Source organism: Nematolebias whitei, chromosome 7, assembly GCF_014905685.2.
Source record: "Nematolebias whitei isolate Nwh7 chromosome 7, NemWhi1, whole genome shotgun sequence".
In the NCBI taxonomy this organism is placed as follows: Eukaryota; Metazoa; Chordata; class Actinopteri; order Cyprinodontiformes; family Rivulidae; genus Nematolebias; species Nematolebias whitei.
This window is the reverse complement of record NC_056504.1, coordinates 38997004-39019535: the sequence shown is the minus strand read 5'-3', so window position 1 is coordinate 39019535 and position 22532 is coordinate 38997004. Positions and strand designations below refer to the sequence as shown.

The following is a 22532-nucleotide window of genomic DNA, read 5'->3' as shown; positions in this document are numbered from 1 at the left end:
TCTTCTTTTCAAAAACAAAAGGGCGACTAAAAGCTGAATGGACGCGAGTCGACAGAAGGAGAGCCATTTTGTTCCAGGAAACAGAGCGTTGGAAAGCGCTAAAGCAAAGTCGGGTCTAAGATGAAACAAGTGGAGCTGAGGTGTTTTCAACTTTCAATGGGACAAATTCAAAAACAGATGAATTGTAAACAAAAAGTGTGATTTTTCCAAAAATATGGATAAGTTTGAGTTAGTGTCAAATAAAAAAAAAAACAGTTGAAAATTGTTTATTTCTACAGCTGTTGTGACTGAAAGTCCCAAAATAATGACATGACATCACTTTCTCACAAGTTTTTTTTTTGTTTCCGGGTTCCACCCTGTAGGAACCCCGTGCCCACCCCCACCCTTCCCCCTCCCCCTAGTTCCGTCCCTGCCACTGGAGGTCGCGCGCGTCACGGTGAGCCAAGTCCGGTCCGGTCCAAGCAAGGCAGGGTTAATGGGTGCTGGCCGAAAACGTGCCGGCTCATTGGATACGTGCTGTTGCTGGGGCGGGGTGGTGGTGGTGTGTGTGTGTGTGTGTGTGTGTGTGTGTGTGTGTGTGTGTGTGTGTTCAGTCAAAACTGTCCAAAAGCTCCAAGAGAAAACAGAGTCAGCTGAGCTGCACCGACCCGGACTGATCCGAACTGTGCCGCAGTCCGAACCTGATCCGGGACAAGGCGCTGCACAGAGGAGGGACTGATGGTTTCAGTTACATCTACATTCATTTATATTTTTATTTATTTATTGCTGATGTCACACTTGTCGGATTCAGTGCGGGATGCATGCGCACTTTGCCGGCCCGTGATGGAGCCGCTGTTTGAACACCCGGGCCTGCACTTGTCTGCGGATGAATAGATGCTACAGCAGGCACGCGCGGAGATCTTGTCATCGGGAAGAATCTGTTTTCGTGGCATCAGGTATGGAGGAGCTCTGCTGCTGCAGAGAGGCGGACCGAGCGCGCGCGTCCTCCGACTGCAGCTGGACATGTTCAGGAGATGATCTGAACTAATTCAAGGCACCAGGCCAAACGCGCCGGGCTGGAGAACTGCGTCACGGCGAGCGCTGCAGGTAGTGGGGCAGTAACCCCCACTGGTGCACCCGGGAGAGGAACCAGCATCATGGTGAGGGTTTGACTCTCTGGACTGGGATGGATTCTGCGGACAACCTGCCGCTGGGATCCACGTACTCCTCTGCGCCCAACCTGGACTCGGACATTAACGCGAACTGCAGGTGCGTGTTTGAGAACGGCACGGACCACAATGTCAACATCCAGAACGCGTCGCTCCGCGGGGCCAGCGACCCCAGCATCTACACCTCCACGGACCCCCAGGGCCTGGTCCGGAGGAGGTTCGTGCGCAGGAGGCTGTGGGTGTCAGACCACGAGGAGCAGCCCGTGGACGCGCAGGAGATCATTGTCAACAGCAGCGCGGTGCTCAGCATCGACCTGAGGACTATAGTAGACCGGAGCCGGGCCCGGGTTCTGCAGGGGGCTCTCCTCCAGGAGACCTCCAGCACGGAGAGCCAGGTGGGCCTGAAGGACAGCGCCACGGAGAGCGTGAGCGCGGACGAGGAGAAGGTGGACAGGAACGAAAACGAGCCCAAGAAGACAGAGGTGGGGCCCTCAGACGTCACAGGTAAAGCAGGAAGTGACGAGAACGAAGAGGAGCCCGGGATGAAGGCTGTGTCCACCTCACCTGGGGGGCGCTTCCTCAAGTTTGACATTGAGCTGGGGAGAGGGTCCTTCAAGACCGTCTACAAGGGTCTGGACACTGAAACCTGGGTTGAAGTGGCTTGGTGTGAGCTGCAGGTGGGTCCAGACATCATCATGGAGTATTAATGTTTACACCTGCAACAATAATGGTCCTAAAAACACATGGTTGGATTAGTCAACTACTGACATGGCCTTTAAACCCCCTGAGACCCTGTCAGGTCCTGTAATATTCTTATTCTTCGTTCCTCCTCTTTCGTTCCATCATCCTCACTCAGATAAAGTATGAGGAGCAGACAAACTGATTAGCATTTTATTTTGGACACGTTCCCACTGATGAAAGGATGTGAGTACAGTGGCCAAGGAGAACGAGCATTTTAATCATGTGCAGCTTTTTCAGTGCCAGGACTTCTCTTTTCCTTGTCCTTCACACCTTTCCATCATTAAGGTTGTACTTTAGATAAATTCATGCAATGAGTTCTTCGTCTGGGTGTTTAGGGAATACTGTCGGCACATTGAGGCTCACTGCAGGGACAGCTTGCTGCATCGCTAATCTGTGTATGAGTTAATCTACTGATCAGTTTAGATGTTATCCATGTGATTAGTCTGGAGACAGACCTGTAGACAGCGGCTGCCCTTTTACAGCTCAAACTGGGCAAAGTCTTTTGGTTTGGTCCAGAGAAAAACCTCTGGACACGAGGTGATGTTTGAACAGCAGCGTGCTCAAAAGAAGCAGCAAATGTTCAGCACATTGTGTTAATGCACAGCTCGTTTGCTTTAGATCTCAAATTTAAAGTGGTTGTTTAAAAAAAACGTACATTTCGTTTATGATTAGAAGAAATGCAACACTATTCATTGATTCAGTGCCGCTCCACGACGGGTGAAGACATTTAGAGCTTTGCAGAATCCACATTCACGGTGTCAGCCCCCCCCCCCCCCCCCCCCCCCCCCCCAAAAAAAGGAAGCTCGACTCAGTTTCAGACATCCTGATGAATTAAATCACTGCCACATTGTGTTTATCTCAAATTCTGGCAGAGACCTGGTTTCCATTGAGGCGAAAGTTTGAAAAAAGTTAACAGGCTAATGTAGTGGTTCCCAACCATGGTCCTTGAGGAACACCATCCTGCATGTTTTAGTTGTTTCCCTGCTTTGACACACCTGATTCAAATGAATGGGTGAATAACAGGCTTTGACAGAACTTGACGTAATTAAATCATTGACTCAGGTGTGTTGGAGCAGAGAAATAAAACATGCAGGATGGCATTCCTCAAGGACCATGGTTGGGAACCATTGGTTTACAGGCACATTTGGAGGTAAAACTTGAACCTGTTTTTTTTTTTTAAGAACAAAGATCCTTATCCTTTGCCAAATACTATGATTGTTAGTTTTCTACTCATCGGTTAAGAAAGAAACAAACAGCTGGGAGATATTTTTAAAGCTACATTATTTACAGAGTTCCAAAAAAGATGTTCTGTATGCGAGTATATTTAGATGCGATGTGCACGGTGATGCAGTACTGCGCAGGTTCTTAGGGGAGATCTAGTGATGATTCAACCGTTCTGTCCCTCGAGATGAGGCTGTGCCCTTTAGAGCCTTTATGCCTGCGTGGCTCGCTCGCAGAAAGAAGCTGCTCCATAAAACCGACTGCTTGTTTTAGCCGTCTGCCTGCGACTTGTGCAGCGGGTTGAATGAGTCAGCAAAAATCAAGATTACAAATCAAATATTTAAGAATCAATTTAAAGAGGATACGGGGCCACACACCTGCAGAACAAGCCGTTTATACAAAACCAGTGAATCATGCAAGATGATACATAAACTATCATCTTTTTAAGCTCAGTCTCAGAGCTGCACTTTCTCATTTATCTAGCTTGATGAGCGTGATAAATACCAAACAGCCAGTTAAAGCCCTTGGTGTTATCACCCAGATAAATTAAGAGTGTGACTCCTGCTGACACAGCTCTTTGCACCAAGACGCAGATGCGAGTGGGAAGTAATGAGTTCATCTAAGTATAATGTAAAACAGAGAATATGACGCAGTCTTCTTTTTTCACATCAAATTTCAGCTTTGAGGTTTTTAACACGTTACGTTTCCAATTAATATAAACACAGTCGTGCACATTTTGTGCAAAATGAGGTTCTAGAGCGGCAGATTGAGTTCTGCCACATCCAGTTTATGATCTATCTTCTCACCGCAAAGCATCTTTAACAAACAGGACATAACTGACTAATAATTTGTGTAAGAATAAGGGCATAAATGAGGTACCAGAAGAGGCAGAGTTTTAAAGCAGCATGTAATATATGATGGATTTGAGTGTGCACATCACCATGGGTGAAGAGTGAAATCTGACTCCTCAGCATCGTTCGATAATCGTTGCCGTGAGTTGTGCATGGACTCCCTCTCATTTCAAGCAGCCGGTTTGTTTCAGTTGAAACGCGTCTGTGAGGACGGAGCAGAGAAACTCTGGAGGTCATGTGTCGTGGCTGCAGGGCTCTGTCTGCTCTGCTGACTGCAGACAAACACGTAGAGGTGATTTGTTGCCAGCTCATTTACTATTTATACAACAGTTCAGGGAAGGCAGAGGTGAAAATATTGATCAAGTTTGAGCAGATTTCCTTAGACTCGCTCTTTAAAAATGAGAAAGTGGTGCACGCAGACGTCAAAGCCAGGAACTTGTTGTGTTTCTGCTGAGCTCTGAAATGAAAAGAATAAGAAATCCTGTTGATCGGCCATGACAGGCGTGCTTTTGTCTCAGAATGAAACATTAAGAGTTTCACTCCCCGGTGTTCAGAGGACGTGTTGATTCCGAGGTTTTAGGTGTGTTTTCTAAACAGTAAAAAGGTCAGACCCCCATGTTACCCCACTGAAAAGGCCCAAACTGTGTTCACTGCAAACAGAAGCTTCAGGCAATCCTCACCGTTCCTGAAGCCAGCAGCCTGTTTCTGTTTGCTTAAAGAGAGATCGGGCTTCTTACAATAAATCTAAAACAATCTAAACACACATGATGGTTACTGAGCATCTCTACTTTCCACCACTTCTTCATCTGATTAAAACAGGATATAGCCAAAACATGAGTGTACCGTGTCCTTTGTTTTTTTCCAGGAACGGAAACTGTCCAAAGCTGAGAGGCAGCGGTTCAAAGAGGAGGCAGAGATGCTCAAGGCGCTCCAGCACCCCAACATCGTTCGCTTTTACGACTTCTGGGAGTCACCGGTGAAAGGGAAGAAGTGTATCGTTCTCGTGACAGAGCTAATGACATCGGGAACACTGAAAACGTGAGCAGCTAAACATTATTGTGCTTTTAAAATCGTTGGTTACGTACTGTAACCCCAGATTCTATGAATATAGGCGTAGCCCTTTAAGGCTGTAGCTGATGGGTTTATCCCGTTATGCAGAGCATAAGCACTGAAAAATTTAGTCCACGCCCACCTGCTCTGTGGGCCCCACCCGGTCCGTATAAATTACGTTAAGAGCGGGAAATCGGCTCCCAAAATAGCTTTTTTCTTCAGCCATTTAGGAGCCAGTGAGGCCCGACGCTTAAAGGGCTACGCCTATATTCATAGAATCTGGGGTTACAGTACGTAACCAACGTTCTATGTCATATAGGCTTCGCCCTTTAAGGCTGTCGCTGATGGGTTAAGGGTGAAGCGGATGTGGTCCTCGCCTCACTGGGTCCATTCGAACACAGTAAGAAGCGGAGCTTGCCCAAAAAACGTCTTGTCACTCAGCTCCCCGTGTGCATAACTACGCATCGCGTAATTATGTGCCATGCACAGACGCATGTTGTGTAACTATGCGTTCTGGCAAAGCATGAACGCCCCGGAAAACTTTCAACGGAAAGATGTTGAAAATAGGGGGGGGGGGGGGGGGGGCATGAACCAACTGGTTCATGGCTGAACAGTATAAACAGATTAATATCCATGAATTGATTATTGATCAAATGAACTGATTGGTAACAATAGTCATGAACTGATTAGTGACAATAGAACCAAAATCACAGACACGACTTGTGACTGATAACAACATCTCACACTGTAATGCATGCAGACAGAAGTGAGCTTAAACAGAGTTCCATGAGAACAACAATATTCATTCTGATAGAGCACTAAGGACAGAATGTGTTATGGAACGAGCTGTTACATCACGTAGGTAAAAGCGAATAAATGAGCAGGGTGTTGACCATGCAGCCGCAGTGCAAATGTCCTGCATTGACATACCATTATGCAGAGCAGTCCAAGATGCGATACCCCTGGTGGAGTGTGCTTTGAGGTTGACAGGAGGCTCTAAATCTGATGCTCTGTAGGCTTCAGAAAAAACCTCACACAGCCAGTGTGACAAGCGCTGGGTGGATAACGGGCGACCTGCAGATGCATCTCTATAATGCACAAACAATTGTTGAGTTTGAAACGCATTGCAGCTGTGCGCGCTATGTAACACGTCAACGCCCGCACCGGGCAGAGAAGATGAAAAGATGCTTCCTCTTCTGATCTGTGTGGGGGGGGGGGGAGAAACCCCTCCAATGATATCATACTTGATTTAAAAGAGCTCGCAATGTTTTAGGCATAAAAGCTGGGTTTGGTCTTAAATCAGCTGAGCTGCCCGTCAGCCTAAATTCTAAGGCATGACGAAGCAACAGAGAGGGCAGATAATTACTTACCCTCTTAGCGGGTGTTAAAGCCAGCAGCAGGGCTGTTTTAAGAGACAAGAATTTTAAGTGAAAACCTGATCCAGAGGCTCAATTGGAGCTTTGATCAGGGCTCGCAGGACCAGCGTTAATCCCACTGTGGAGCAAGTGGACGTGAAGCAGGCCTGCGTCTCTGAACACCTTTTAGAAAAACGCTTCATCAGCGGGTGATTAAAAGCTGTTCTGTCTCCGAAACCTTCGTGGCAGGAAGAGATGACTGCAACGTACGTTAAAACGTACTGAATGCCAACTTCCTATGCATCAGCTGTTGTAGAAAGACAACACGCCGCCTAAAAGGCATGAGGTGGCCTCTAAAACTTTTCTCTGTACACCAGCGCTGAAAAGCCGTCCCCTTTGATGTGTACAGAACTGTGGTAGATGCAGCACATGAATCTTGAATTGTGCACACTATCTCCTGAGGGAGACCCATCCTCTCTAAGTGGGACCGCTCAGCGGTCAGACCCACAGGTGCTGACCTATTTCTGGGTAACTCCTGATCGCTCCTCCTGCCTGAAGGAGAGCATCCTCCCTCCACGGCAGTTTCCACGGCGACCCGACAACAGACGTTGCAGGCCTGGGAACCATGGTGCGTTCACACGCTCGGGAGCCACCAGGAGAGCTGTCAATCCCTCCTCCTGAACTCGGTTCAGGAACCGTAAAAACAGAGGAGGTGGGGGAAAAAACGCGTACAAAAGCGTTTTGGGCCACGGGCTGTGAGCAAATGCGTCCCCCCCCCAGCGATGGATCGTCTCGTGAGCTCAGGGAAAACCATAGTTGACACTGAGCGTTCTCTCGCGTCGCAAACAGGTCCACAGCTGCTTTGCCAACTTCTGCCACGTCTGAAAACATCAGATCTGGATGGAGGGTCCGGTCCACGTGACGTGGGCCGCCCCTGGACATCACATCTGCCCCTCTGTTCAGAACATCGGATATGTAAACCGCTCTAATGGAGAGCAGGTTTTGATGAGCCCAACACAGTAGCTTTCGTGCAATGTGTAACATCTGGGCTGAACGCACACCCTTTGATGGTTATGTACGCAGCAGTCACCATGTTGTCTGTGTGAATCAACACGTGTTGATTCTGTAGCACGGGAGCAAAGTGTTGAATCATATTCAGTACTGTGCGACACTCCAAAACATTGATGTGGGCTGATGTGTGGTGGGGCCACAGCGCCCCTACTGCTTGAGATAGGCATGTCCCCCCCCCAGCCTGACAGCGACGCGTCCGTGAAGACTGACCCGTGTGACGTGGGTCTGCTGAGGGGGACTCCCTCTGACAGAAACAGGGTGTTTCCCCAGAGTCGGAGGTCTGCTCTCACAGAGGAAGGGACAATGATCATCCATCGTTTTGTTTTACTGGATCCACATGCAGACGTGCAAAACCACCTCTGGAGGCGTCTCATGTGTAACAAACCAGCGAAACCACTGTGTGAGTGACATCATTCCCAACAGCTTCATGACGGAGACAGCTGTTATCACTTGCCAGGTCTTACGTGTCGGAGTTGACTTTAAAAAAGTGTCGAATCTAGTTTGTGATAAACGAGCTTTCATGGTGGTTGAATTTAATTCCACTCCCAGAAAAACAAATGTCTGGGCCGGGAAAATCGAGCTTCTTTCCAATTTATGGCGAAGCCCAGATCTAACAGGTGTGATGTCAACACCTGATCCTGCATCAGCGCCTCCTGTCTGGAGTGACAGGAGCAGCAGATCATCCAGGTAAAAACAAAAACTCTCGTCTCTGTGTTAGGATGATCGGTATGCGTTCTCTGGATGTTATACAACAGATCCAAAACACGGTCTCATACCTCCGATCCGTGAGTAAAAACCCTGTGTTTTCTCTCCGTTGGGGGACTCTGTAGATTACTTTTATCAGAAACACTTGGACTTCTGCATTTAGGGATGAGATTTAGTCTGATGATGACAGGACCGTTTTTATAACTCCTCTGAATGGAGGGGTTCGGGTTGCAACTGTAACTTGTGGCCATTTGCATAAAAACTTGTCCATCCATCTGAAAAACGGTGAGCATGTTTAGCCACTCTACGTAACGTTCGTAGGGTGAACGTGCGTTAAGTGATGTGTCACGTTTTGTACGGCTGTCAGCAGTCCGCCCCTCAACCGCCGTCATGCGTCGCGGGAATGTTTTCTGTGTGATCCAGGGCGAGACTTGTGCTGAAGGCGAAGCGTGTGACAGCTGATGATGCGGTGGGGCTGCGCGTTTGACGTCGTTGTGCGAACGTTGAAAAGCGGAAGGCGTGACTTCATTTACGCCGCGCTGTTGGAGTGAAGGCTGCTAGCCCCGCGGGAGCACACGTTTTTCTCTGGAGGGACGCGCGCCGCTCTCGCTGGAGGGGCGCGCGCTGGAGGGAGGCGGGACTCATTACCGGGTTCTTTCAGCTGCTTCACGTTTAAGCTGCGGTGAGCTGAGACGCGGTGGGTGACGGCTGCCCGCGTTTGATTCGTTGAGACGGGTGTCGCTTCTTGTGAGAGAGAAGGACCTCCACCCGAACCAGCCTGCGGACCACATTTATACCGATGTGAGCTGGTTAGCGCCGGGCAGCTGTGTGTGTGTGCGCCAGCATCAACGCAGCGCCGTTGGATGGAGTCTGTTTCATCCTTGTGAACGACTCGTCATGTCTAGAGCGGCGGTGAGTTTAAAAGCCTTATTTAAGGACACCGGCTCATGTGTGGAAGGCTGTTCCATCCCACGAGTGCGAGTTGACACCGCTTGAGTGAGGATCGTGCAGTTCTAGTTGATAACGAGTTATTTTCGCTTACCGTTGTGCCGTGATCGACTCGTCATGTCTAGAGCGACGGTGAGTTTAAAAACCTTTAATTAAGGACACCGGCTCATGTGTGGAAGCTGTTTCTGTGATCGACTCATCATGTCTTAGAGCGACGGTGAGTTTAAAAACCTTATTTAAGGACACCGGCTCGTGTGGAGGCTGTTTCATCCCACGAGTGCGAGTTGACACCGCTTGAGTGAGAATCGTGCAGCTCGGGATTATAACGAGTTATTTTCACTTACCATCGTGCCCTGTAAGCGACTAGTAATGTCTTGGAGCGGCGGTGCGTTTAAAAAACCTTATTAAGGACACCGGCTCTTTATGTGTGCGGCCGCTGTGAGCTCATCCGAGCTTACAGACTGGCTAAAAAACAGACACTTTGATCATTAAATGATGATTTATTTCAACTTTCGTGTCACTTTTACACACACCCTCTGGAGACCGTCATTTGGAGAAACTTCTCTCTCATGAGCTCTGCGATTGTTTGCCCAGAGCGCTGTCTTGCAGGCGAACTCTGGGGAAACGCTGAGCTGCAGGTTGCCGGAATGAAGAGGGCTGGATTCTGACGGGCGGGGCTGGTGGTGGAACTCAGCGAGAGCCGCGGCCGTGGAAAAGTCGAAGCTTGCTCGCGACAGTCCCGCCAGCGGGCCGGGATGGGCCGCGCGGCTTGATGAGGTGGCGCACAGCCTCTGGCACCTCCTCCGACTGTTTCAATTCGCCAGCATGGTTTGAAGCTGCTCTGAACAGCGCGTCCGCGATGGGCTTCATCAGGTCTTGTGCAGTTTCTCCGGCAGCGAGGGGAGTAACGAAGCCAGGTGGATCGTTGGATCATCGTCATCCACGCTGCAGTCCTCGACAGGCAAACCGTAGGAGAGGCACACATGTTGAGCTGGCGTCAGCTGCCTTACAGAGGGAGTTCTTTGTCTCCAAGGCAGGTCTGCGGCCTTCAGTCCCTTGGACATGCTATATGCTAGCAGCGCATGTTGTTGCTAACTGTGGCTGCCTGAAAAAACACACCGGTGGGCTCGATTGGAGAGCGTGGTCACCGTCTGGTTCGTGTTCCTCCGGAGGGACGGGACGCTGCTCCAACCTGGGCAGCTTCGCTCCGAAAGCTTCCGCGAGGCTTGGCTCCAGGGGGGGATTACCGAGGAATAGCCCCGCTCGGTGAATCCCTCAACTCTGGTGATGGGGGCGGACTGGGGACCGACTCCTCCAATCTACCAGGAAAGAACCGTCTGTGGCCTCGCCCGTCGAACGTCCTGTTGGAACGCGAGGCCGTATGGATCAACACGGTGAGCCACAGTGGAGCCCAGTGAAAACAACCTTCCCGCCGATCATCCGAACTGGCGGGAAAAGGCGTGGGACGTAGAAAAAAGGGGTCCCTTCATGTCAGCCTCCTCCTGGGTTCCGCCGGGCAACCGTGAGGGCGCTGTCGGCCGGGAGCGGTGTAATCGCCGATGCGAAACGAGGTGGGATGGGGTGAGCATTCACTCAGCCCCCCTCCACCTACACTACGCTCCCCAGGAGGGAATGAGCAGCGGGGGCTGCAGCTGAGCACACCTTGCTCCGGAGGAACCATCCGGTTCGCCCCGAGGGTCGGCGATAAGAGGAAAAAATACAAGATGGCGTTGTCCAGCGTGTAGTGACCTGTCACTGGGAAATGTTCCCCGACGCTTACCTTGGAATAAGACTGCTCGTCATCTTCTCCTCGGGGAGAAGAACTCACCGGACGACCGGAGGTCGACTGCCGGGCCAAGCATCCTTCACAAAGGTCGGTCATTTACACAATTTATCCTCTTTGTTCTTCTGACAGTGCTATATTAGCTCGCTGAAGAAAAAATGGGAGCCGATTTCCCGCTCTTAACGTAATTTATACGGACCGGGTGGGGCCCACACAGCAGGTGGGCGTGGACTAAATTTTTTCAGTGCTTATGCTCTGCATAACGGGATAAACCCATCAGCGACAACCTTAAAGGGCGAAGCCTATATGACATAGAACTACCGTATTTTCCACCCTATAAGTCGCATCAGTCCATATTTGTCCAATAAAGTGGAAAAATCCATAAATGTGTCACTTCGCCGTATACGTCGCATCTATTATTCGTCACCGCTGACAACCCGGAAATGTGGGCCGGTGTTGTGCCAAAAATTGATGGGCTGCCAAATGGCGGCCGTGGGAGCGTGTACGGGAGGACTTTAACAAGAATTTAACAAGATTAAAACTTAAAAACAATTATTTGTTTTCTCAAAATTACAGTATAGTAAATGTGTGTCTCAGTTTAACGTTTGCTTAATAAATGCACTTTGGCGGTCAAATCAGCTGCATTTCAAAAATAGTTTAGCTGCCTTGGTGCTCCCGGGAGCGCGCAGAGGGAGTAAAAAAGGAGGAGGAACGCGGCTCGTTTCTGAGAAATTTAACAAGAAAAGCACCTAAACAATTATTTGTTTGCTTGAAATTATAGCAAAGTTGTGTCTCAGTCTAACATTTGCTTAATAAATGCACTTTAATGGTCAAATTAGCTGCATTTCGCTGGGGCGGTGCAGCTGGTTCAATGGTCAGTCCAAGCAGAGAGCAGAACGAAGGTGGGGAGGCTGTGGAAAGCCAATTGTGTCATTAATATCTGTTGAAGATTCTCAGTCATCCAGGACCTGGTAAATTCAAAAAAGTTGGAAGAAAAAAAACAATAATGTATAATAAATAAAGTCCAGTTGTTTTTGTCTTGAACTTTTTTGAATTTGTCATTATAGCCAGGTTTACCTATTACATGATACAATGGCATGCTGTACAGCCACTACTACTCTGCTTCCATCAAATGGCTGCAAGTGGTACTGCTCAAATTTTTTTTCAGTCAATGAATGAAAATGGTCATATCTCAGCCAAAAATTTGTTTATAAATATGGGAAAAATCCATAAATATGTCACTTTGGCCTACAGGTCCTTCTCAAAAAATTAGCATATTGTGATAAAGGTCATTATTTTCCATAATGTAATGATAAAAATGAAACTTTCATATATTTCAGATTCATTGCACACCAACTGAAATATTTCAGGTCTTTAATTGTTTTAATACTGATGATTATGGCATACAGCTCATGAAAACCCAAAATGCCTGTCCCAAAAAATTAGCATATTTCATCCCACCAATGAAAGACAAGTGTTTTTAATACAAAAACGCCAACCTTCAAATAATCATGTTCAGTTATGCACTCAATACTTGGTCGGGAATCCTTTTGCCTGAACGACTGCTTCAATGCGGCGTGGCATGGAGGCAATCAGCCTGTGGCACTGCTGAGGTGTTATGGAGGCCCAGGATGCTTCGATAGCGGCCTTAAGCTCATCCAGAGTGTTGGGTCTTGTGTCTCTCAACTTTCTCTTCACAATATCCCACAGGTTCTCTATGGGGTTCAGGTCAGGAGAGTTGGCAGGCCAATTGAGCACAGTAATACCATGGTCAGTAAATCATTTACCAGTGGTTTTGGCACTGTGAGCAGGTGCCAGGTCGTGCTGAAAACTAAAATCTTCATCTCCATAAAGCTTTTCAGCAGATGGAAGCATGAAGTGCTCAAATCTCCTGATATCTAGCTGCATTGACCCTGCGCTTGATAAAACACAGTGGACCAACACCAGCAGATGACATGACACCCCAGTGACTGTGGAAACTTGACACTGGACCTCAAGCAATGTGAATTCTGTGTCTCCTCTCTTCCTCCAGACTCTGGGACTTTGATTTCCAAAGGAAATGCAAAATTTACTGTAATCAGAGCACATAACTTTGGACCACTCAGCAGCAGTCCCAGACGAGATGCTTCTGATCCAGTCTCTTGTTCAAGAGTGGCTTGACCTGGGGAATGTGGCACCTGTAGCCCATTTCCTGCACATGCCTGTGCACGGTGGCTCTGGATGTTTCTACTCCAGACTCAGTCCACTGCTTCTGCAGGTCCCCCAAGGTCTGGAATCGGCCCTTCTCCACAATCCTCCTCAGGGTCCGGTCACCTCTTCTCGTTGTGCAGCGTTTTCTGCCACACTTTTCCCTTCCCACAGACTTCCCACTGAGGTGCCTTGATACAGCACTCTGGGAACAGCCTATTGGTTCAGAAATTTCTTTCTGTGTCTTACCCTCTTGCTTGAGGGTGTCAATGATGGCCTTCTGGACAGCAGTCAGGTCGGCAGTCTTACCCATGATTGCGGTTTTGAGTAATGAACAAGGCTGGGAGTTTTTAAAAGCCTCAGGAATCTTTTGCAGGTGTTTAGAGTTACGTCGTTGATTCAGATGGTTAGGTTAATAGCTGGTTTAGAGAAACTTTTCATGATATGCTAATTTTTTGAGACAGGCATTTTGGGTTTTCATGAGCTGTATGCCATAATCATCAGTATTAAAACAATTAAAGACCTGAAATATTTCAGTTGGTGTGCAATGAATCTGAAATATATGAAAGTTTCATTTTTATCATTACGTTATGGAAAATAATGACCTTTATCACAATATGCTAATTTTTTGAGAAGGACCTGTAAGTTATGCAAAATACTGTGACTTATATCGTGAAAAATACGGTAATCTGTCCTGTCAAAAGCAGAGGATGCTGACGGTGGTGAAAGGAAATTCAAGGAGACAAAGTATCCCAACACCAAATGAAGTATAAAGTTTTTCATCATGTGTTCTTCTTGCAGATATCTAAAGCGTTTTAAAGTCATGAAGCCCAAGGTTCTCAGGAGGTGGTGCAGACAGATTCTGAAGGGCCTGCACTTCCTCCACACGAGGGCCCCTCCGATCATTCACAGAGATCTGAAATGTGACAACATCTTCATCACTGGTCCTACAGGCTCCGTCAAAATTGGAGACCTGGGCTTGGCAACACTGAAAAGAGCCTCTTTTGCCAAAAGTGTTATAGGTAAATCATCAACAAAATGGCACGACACAGTTTTATTGAATTATGACAAACAGAAAAGTCTGAATATTTCTAATTTAATCCTGCTGATGCAAAAAAGTGATGAATGCAAGACTGCAAGCAAACTGTATGAACTGGTGATGAACTGAAAGAAAAACCAAGACCCTTGAGGGGGATCTGGTGACTTTGGCATCATCATCATCATCAAGATGCAAAAATAAATGGGGAAATGTTTTTGTGCAATTGTTAGATCCTTGACACAGAGTTCCCTGGACTTGAACATTAAATGCACTGAAACTGTATTTAAGTAGTTCTGACAATGCCTAATAATTAATAAACATCATGTTTTTTTTAATTATTATTTATTTATTTATTTATTTATATTATTTATCACCTGTTTGTACATCCAGCAGGTAAAGAGCATCATTACCGCTCACGTGGAGTTGTTTTAATAATTAAACTAATCAAACCCAAGCATTCATTCGAGCTTTAGCTATAATTTTGCACATACGTATATTATACAATATATTCCACGTTCACTGGGCATATTTGTATCTGTTAGTTTTGTTTTGCTGTAAGTCAGAGTCAGAGTCAGAGTCAGAGTTTCTTTATTGTCATTCGCACCTCATGTGGTACATGTGGTGGAGCGAAATTATGTACACAGGGTCCCAGTTACATCCAACAATAAAATGTATAAGAAAAACAGTAATAACATCTAAGATATGAACTAAGAAAAACATCAACTAAATATACACTAAGCACTCATAACATAAAACATTGAACATCAGCACAAACATGAACATGAGTCTGTGAGCAGATGTGCACGCATGAACACATCAACATTGAAACAGATCAGCAGCAACATGAAACAGATCAGCAGCAACATGATATGGTTTTTCACAGTGATTATTCTAGTTAGAGATTCATGAGTCTAACAGCCTCAGGGTAGAAGCTGTTCCTCAGTCTAGTGGTTCTACACTTAATGCTCCTTAACCTCCTTCCTGAGGGGAGTGGGGCAAAAAGTGTGTGTGCTGGGTGGGTGGGGTCCTTCATGATGCAGGTGGCCCTCTTCCTGCATCTGGAGGTGTAGATGTCTGTGATGGTGGGGAGACTGATTCCAACAGATTTCTGTGCAGCCTTCACCACTCTCTGCAAAGCTTTCCTTTCTGTAAGTTGTAAGTTACAAAACAAACAAAAAAAAATTACAAAATTTACTTTAAAAACTCAAAAAGCTAAACTGGAATACAACGTACTGTAGACTCTGGGATAAGGATCAACCCTTTTGATAAACAATCAGACTCAAGATACTCTTGGTCATTTTAGTTACATCTAATTTCAGCTTCAATTAAGCATAAACAAATGTTTATGTCATTGCTAATTAAAGTTAACAGATGATGAATGCGATTACATCATTCACAGAATCACGACTTAAAGACCTGTAAGCTCCAATATTTGAGTGTAGTTTTTAGCTTTTCTTTCATAAATCTTGCAGGCACTCCAGAGTTTATGGCCCCGGAGATGTATGAAGAGCACTACGACGAGGCTGTGGATGTGTACGCCTTTGGGATGTGCATGTTAGAGATGGCCACCTCAGAATACCCCTACTCTGAGTGTCAGAACGCTGCTCAGATCTACCGCAAAGTCACCAGTGTGAGTGTTTTACGTCTACTGTTAAAGACGACATGTGATCAATCAGAATGATGTGACTTTAAAATGACAGCTTCATTGTGAAGAGAGATATGAGTGATAGCTAATGATAAAGAACTAATTTGTTAACTTTCACTGGTTTGAATTGTTATTTAGATGACTCAGTGACAAACTGACAGTTACAGTTGCAGTATTTAAATTACTGCTTATTCCCATGAGTGTAGATAACGGAGAGAGGATGTCATTTTCAAGGTTCAAGGTTCTTTATTGTCATTCGCATCACATGTGGTACATGATGGGGAATGAAATTGTGTACTCAAGACCCCAGTTAGATCCAAAAATAGCAAAAATATAAAGTGTAAAAATAGAAACAGCATACAAGGATCTAAGATATACAAAGTATGCTAAACAATAATAATGTTATATAATATGGTGTATTAAACAGCAGCCTGAACAGGAGTCTGTTGGGAGCAGATGGGTATGAATATATCAGCTTAAACGCAAGAAATCAGCAGCATGGGTAATCAGCAGCACAGATAAAGTGTCAAATCTCCAATTAAAGTGGAATTGCAGTGATTTTTCTGGTTAGAGATTTCAGAGACAGAGTTTCTTTATTGTCGTTCGCACCACATGTGGTGCAAATGAAATTATGTACACAGGGTCCCAGTTACATCCAAAAATAAAATGTAAAATAAAAACAATAATAACATCTAAGATATGAACTAAGAAAAATATCAACTAAAAATACACTAAGAACTAATAGCATAAAAACGTCACATCGAACAGCAGCACGAACATGAGCATGAGTCTGTGTGAGCAGATGAGCACGAATGAACACGTCAACATGAAACAGATCAGCAGCAACATGAAACAGATCAGCAGCAACATGTTGGAATGAGTCTAACAGCTTCAGTTGTTCCTCAGTCTAGTGGCTTTACACTTAATGCTCCTCAACCTCCTGCCTTAGGGGAGCGGGGCAAAAAGTGTGTGTGCTGGGTGAGTGGGGTCCTTCATGATGCAGGTGGCCCTCGTCCTGCATCTGGAGGTGTATATGTCTGTGATGGTGGGGAGACTGACTCCAACGGACTTCTGTGCAGCCTTCACCACTCTCTGCAAAGCATTTCTTTCTGCAGCTGTGCAGCCTCCATGCCACATGTTGATGTTGGAGCACAGGATTCTCTCCACTGCACACCTGTAGAAGGAGGTGAGGACTGAGCTTCCCAGACCAGCTCGTCTCAGCCACCTAAGGAAGTAGTCTCTGATGAGCTTTGTTGATCAGGCTGGTAGTGTTGTTGCCCCAGCTGAGGTTGTTATTCATGTGTACACCCAAGTACTTGTAGCTGGAAATACAAGGACACAGGAGTCATTGAACCATTGAGTTTACCTTTGACCTTGAGAATGAAGTCCCAGAAGTAGTCACTGAAGAAATAGTAAATGAATAATGGAATGTTTTTGAGAAATAAATACTTTTTACTTAGGCAAAAATACTTGAAAAATCCAACATTTGTCTTTGTACAGTACACATTTTAGGTTGTTTATTATTAATAACTGTTCCACAGTTTATTGAATACTTTGCAGAGTAATAAATGCTTTCTGGCACCACAGGTTCATATTACTCCCAGTCAGGCTCTACAGTAATTGCTGCAGTTTTAAATTTGTCGGTTAAGTTGAGATGTCGTTTCCTTTTCAGGGGGTGAAACCTGCCAGCTACGGCAAAGTCAGCGACCCAGAAATTAAGGAGATCATTGGCGAGTGTATCTGTCACAGGTGGGAGGAACGGTAAGCAAATCAATTAAGAACTTTTCGTTACTCTGAATAGCAGTGTATGCAGGTACCCTTCATGTTGTGTTTAGTTTTTTCTTCTGCAGTGTGATGTTAATGCCCCTATCTGGCTCTGAGCTCTCTCTGCGTCATTACTGCAAAGACCTGTAATGCAGAGCAGTCACTGGCTTTTGTGTATTTTCTGCAGGTATTCCATCAAGGACCTCCTGAATCATGCGTACTTTGCAGAGGACACAGGTGTGAGGGTCGAGCTTAACGAGGAGGACGATGGGAAAAAATCCTCCATTGCTCTAAAGCTGTGGGTCGAAGATCCTAAGAAGCTGAAGGGGAAATACAAGGACACAGGAGCCATTGAGTTTACCTTCGACCTTGAGAATGAAGTCCCAGAAGTAGTCGCTCAAGAAATGGTAAATGAATAATTGAATATTTTTGAGAAATACATTTTAAATTGCAAAAATACTTGAAAAATCAATATCTGTCTTTGTATTTTAAGTTTTTTATTACTGATAACTGTTCAACAGTTTATCTTCTGTATTTTTTACCACTGGGTTAAACAAAACAAAACAAAAAAAAGCTTTTTAACAATGATGATTGTCCTTATTTTAGTTGTTTCAACAATTTTTTTATTATTTCTACACATTCCTGTTCTGGCCAGAATAAATTATGTATCACACAAGCTACTTAGTTGCCTTAGCCATTTAAAATACTCTTGCCTAATATTTGGTAAATTAAATAAACACCTAAAATAATGGAAAATGACCTTAATAATAAAAAGGGTTGTAAGCTCAAGCATAGGTAATAACAAAACAGGTTAAATCGTGTCATCTGGACCAGTTTCTTTAAGTGAGAAATGTTCCGTCCTCCATCCAGAGGACTTCCTCAGGATGATGATTGATTGTTTTGGATGGGTGTGTTTTGCACATGTTGAAAGCCTACTTCTGAGATTCCAACAGGAAGCACAGCAGTGAAGGCTACTTATGGGACAGATCTGGTTGACAGGTCGTAGATTGAGGAAGTCCTCTGGATGGGGCACGAAACATTTCTCATTTTAAGAAGCTGGTCCAGATGACATTATTTAACCTTTTTTGTTTTAATCTTAATAATGTTTTTTTAAAAGGAAATTCAGTCTACATTTAGCCATTGCAACAACGTCTTTGTTATTTTTGATAAAGCAGTAATAATTTGATTAATTTGATTTGATAATTTGGTTCAGATCAAGTTAATAAAAGGGAATTCCAACATACAGAAAAAGATGTAAGATGCACAGCCAACAACAACAATGTGTCTGTTTCTGAAGACAAAGTAGTCAAAGTAGACAAGACCCATCTTTTTTATAGAGCACTCAGAAAAAGCAACACTCTCAAGTTTATGGGGTGTTACGCAGGGCAGCTGACTTGGGACCTGAAAGTCCCAGGTTCAATCCCCAACCATTCCCACATGTCATGGTGTCTCTGAGCAAGACACCTAATCCCTAATTTCTCCCCGGGCACTCACATATCTGCCCACTGCTCCACCTGGGTGTATCTCAGGTGTGATGGGTTAAATGCAGAGAACTAATTTCACCATTGTATGAGAACATACAATGGTGACAACACATAGCACTTTATTTATTATTATTTATTCATTATAACTGAAGGTAGTGGATCAATACTGGTTAAACCTCCTGCATAAACCAACTAGCAGCACAGTCAGGAGACCTTAAAGAACGCCTTTATACGTCTTACTTAAAACATCTTGTGTTAACTGTTATATTGGAGACAAGCAGTCCATGAATTGTTTTCTTTTACTTTGTAAAAATAACAGTTAAAGTTCACTTAGGGCCTTCTCTGAATATAACAATAATAGGTTTGCTCCTGCTGATATTCTATTATGAAAGTTGTTGTCTGTAAACCAATAGTGTCTAGTCATAAAAGTGAAAACTGAACTTTACTTTGAAACAACTTTTCTCATGTTGTGTTTCATCTTTTTTTTTTTTTTTTGTCAACTTCTTACCTTATCACTCTCAGCTGTTTATTTGATTGATGTAAATGGGAGTTGGTCAGTAGTTTGTTGTCTTCTTATGACAGTCCTGACATACACCATGCATTGATCAAAACTAGAGAAACCTATTAGATGATCTTTGATCTTCCATGCAAACTTATGGAGAGGCAGTCAAGTGCAGCTCTGTGCAGTTTGTGGAAATAAATAGCTTGAATTATCACACAAACGGTTGAGTGTCATCAACAGTGTACCGGTAGTTCATTTTGAGCTGCAGAAAATGTCTTACCCGTCTCCTGCAGGTGGAATCTGGATTTTTCCTGGAATGTGATGTGAAGATAGTTGGAAAGTCAATTAGAGATCGCGTTGCTCTGATCAAATGGAGGAGAGTGAGGACCGGCTCACCGAACGCAAATAGTGAAGCCGCTGGGAAGAAGATGAAGCAGAACCTTTTGCAGGTGCCCGGTACTGGCGCACCCGAGGAAACCACATTAGCTCCTTTGGACTATGAAGACCAAGAAACTCTGACATGCACTGTCCCTGTCATCACATCTGCCACATGTAAGAGACTAAAAGTAATTTATGTCTAACAGTACTGTATGTTGCACAGCCTGGTCTCATGCAAGTTACACAACCTATGTCTGGAAATGGTCAAACTTGTATTTTATAACCTAAAGAAAGGCAGACATATTGATTGATCATTAAGTTGTCCATGTAACTCCATGACCCAGCAGTTAATTAGAGACTGCTCCACAGTCGGTCTAAACTTATTTGTCTTTCCATCCTGCAGAGGGCATCAAAACATATCATGTTTTATTTCCTCTGTTGTTACAGCTGATAGTGGAGTAAACTCTTCCATGCTATCAGATGATCTAAGCAATCAGCAAAATGGCACATACCAGTCACTCCCAGAACCCATTCCCACAGCTCAGATGGTCTGCGGTCCTCCTCTACAGGCTGAGCCTCAACTACATCAGGGAGGCTCCTATCTACCCACAGCACAGGCCTCCCAAGAAAACAACACACAGCCAGCCACACAGTTACACCCAGGAGGTTACCAGCAGCCCACAGGTGCGCTGCAGCTTGGGGCTTTTCAGAAACCTGCAACACAACTGCACCAATGTCAACCAGTGAGTAAAAGACGTTAGCGTATATCTGAAGCTATAAATCTCTGGTAAAATAAGCCTTTTTTGTTGTTTTCCGCCATAACTCATGTCTTCTTTTCTTTTTTTTTTTTTTAATGATACCTGACCAGCGTCACAACAGTGAGCCCTTTGTCTGCCCTGAGAACCTGCTCAGCAATGACAGCACAGCATATTTTAGGCGAGGCAGTGCCTCCTTGATTGAGATGTGTAGGACTCGCTCTGCCACTAAAACAACACATCTTACTTCCTGTTTGTGTCCGATACATTTATCTACTGATAGTTCAGAGAGTTCAGTGCATGCTGCAGATTACTCAAACCGTGCCCGGAGCGCCTCAGTGCTATCTCCTCTTTTACCTTCACATCAGCTTTCTCCTCATGACTCAGCAAGTCGTTTTGATTCACCTCACACTGCTTTGAATTTACAACCTCCCCCAGAAGTCTGTCTGAGCGTCCCACAGAGCCCACAACATCACCACTGCAAAGCTTGCACGCCTCTTCTCTTCAAGGACAGAACTACAGGGGACGGATCATTGGGCCACACACACAGACACACTTTTGTCACATCCACTTCTCGTTCACCTACATCTCTTTGTTTGTTAAGCTCATCTGCAGTCACTCCACCTCATGTTATGACCACATGTCCGGCTTCATCACCAAACAGTCAGCCAACCGCGGCCACCTCACCTTTACGTCATTCCTCACCCTCTCGGTTTGTGTTCCCACACGGTTTGTGTGAAAGTGGAGATCTAAGCCTTCTCAACTATTGTCTGCACCACATCGTTGGTCGCAGGACCAGCTCTCCCACCCTCTCTGATAGAAGAGATGTTAATAAACCTGCGCACAGCCACAGGGAGACAGAATGTACCAGTGTCTCCATGAGTGAGCATACAGACAAGAGTCGGAGCTTGGATGCTTCAGTATGCCACACCCCTAATCTTGACAGGATCCTGCTGTCGTCACAACTTTACAACAAAGACACAGCAGATCCACTGGTAGGTTAGAGAAGGAGACTTTATCTAGATTATTCCTGTATAACAGCAGTCTGCAGTATCATTTAGGGTTTTGCCAGCTGCCTAACTCCTTTTAAGACCCAGTTTCTGCTCCTGCTTAGTTTGCAGTAATTGCTCAGTTTCTTATTTATTGTACGCATTTTAAACAGCATCTTATGGCGAACACAATAGATGGGTAGCAGCTGACTAATGCTAGAATTTTCATTCCCCGTCTTAACGACATAAATCTCTAAAACGCCCCATTCACCGCTTTTGCTTTGAAACACTACATCTTGAGCTTGATTTGTTTTAGTCAGTGCATCAAAGACAACGACGATTGAATGTGATTTCTTTGTGTTTTTGACAGACAGGTTCTGCTCCAGTAGTGTCAGCACCTTCTGGACAGCAGAACAGACAGACAGCACAGAGTATCCTGTCTGCAGCTGCACCTCTGCAGACTGCCCAGCGCAGCCAAGAGCAGGTAAAGTAGTCCCTCGCAACTTCATGCTTCGTTTATCACAGTCTTCTCACTCTATCACGGTTTTTCAAAATAAGATTGGACATGACACACAATTGGCTGATTGATGGACGAGCCGCACTATCAGCATGCAATTTTTATTAAAAAAAATAAATAAATTAGCACCTGCTTCACCTCTGTGCAGCCCACAGCTGCAGTAGAAGCTTCCTTCTGCACTGTGTCATATCTCCGTTATGCACCGGAGAAGTGGGCGTGGCCGAAAGTGCTTGCATATGGCAAAGTGCAGCAGAGAGCTGAAATCATGACATTCTTTGCTCTTTTAGAGCATTTAGAGTTTAGAAACATTGTTTAGAACATTGCAAGAGTGTGGGAAGGGTTTAAAATGCCTTCACACACACACACACACACATATATGTGTATATATATATATATATA

General features: G+C 45.2%; 1 protein-coding gene across 1 annotated transcript in view; it reads left to right on the top strand.

Annotated features, from left to right (window-relative positions):
• Window positions 1–634: 634 nt before the first annotated feature.
• The window catches only part of wnk2 (WNK lysine deficient protein kinase 2), a 37675-nt gene continuing 15777 nt past the window's right edge, over window positions 635–22532 (top strand). Inside the window, exons 1-9 of the mRNA XM_037678853.1 lie at window positions 635–1825; window positions 4827–4999; window positions 13862–14082; window positions 15572–15729; window positions 17417–17505; window positions 17696–17915; window positions 19788–20046; window positions 20320–20615; window positions 21987–22100. Coding sequence (XP_037534781.1) covers window positions 1166–1825; window positions 4827–4999; window positions 13862–14082; window positions 15572–15729; window positions 17417–17505; window positions 17696–17915; window positions 19788–20046; window positions 20320–20615; window positions 21987–22100 — 2190 coding nt within the window. The 5' untranslated portion in view covers window positions 635–1165. The remainder of the gene's footprint in view (window positions 1826–4826; window positions 5000–13861; window positions 14083–15571; window positions 15730–17416; window positions 17506–17695; window positions 17916–19787; window positions 20047–20319; window positions 20616–21986; window positions 22101–22532) is intronic.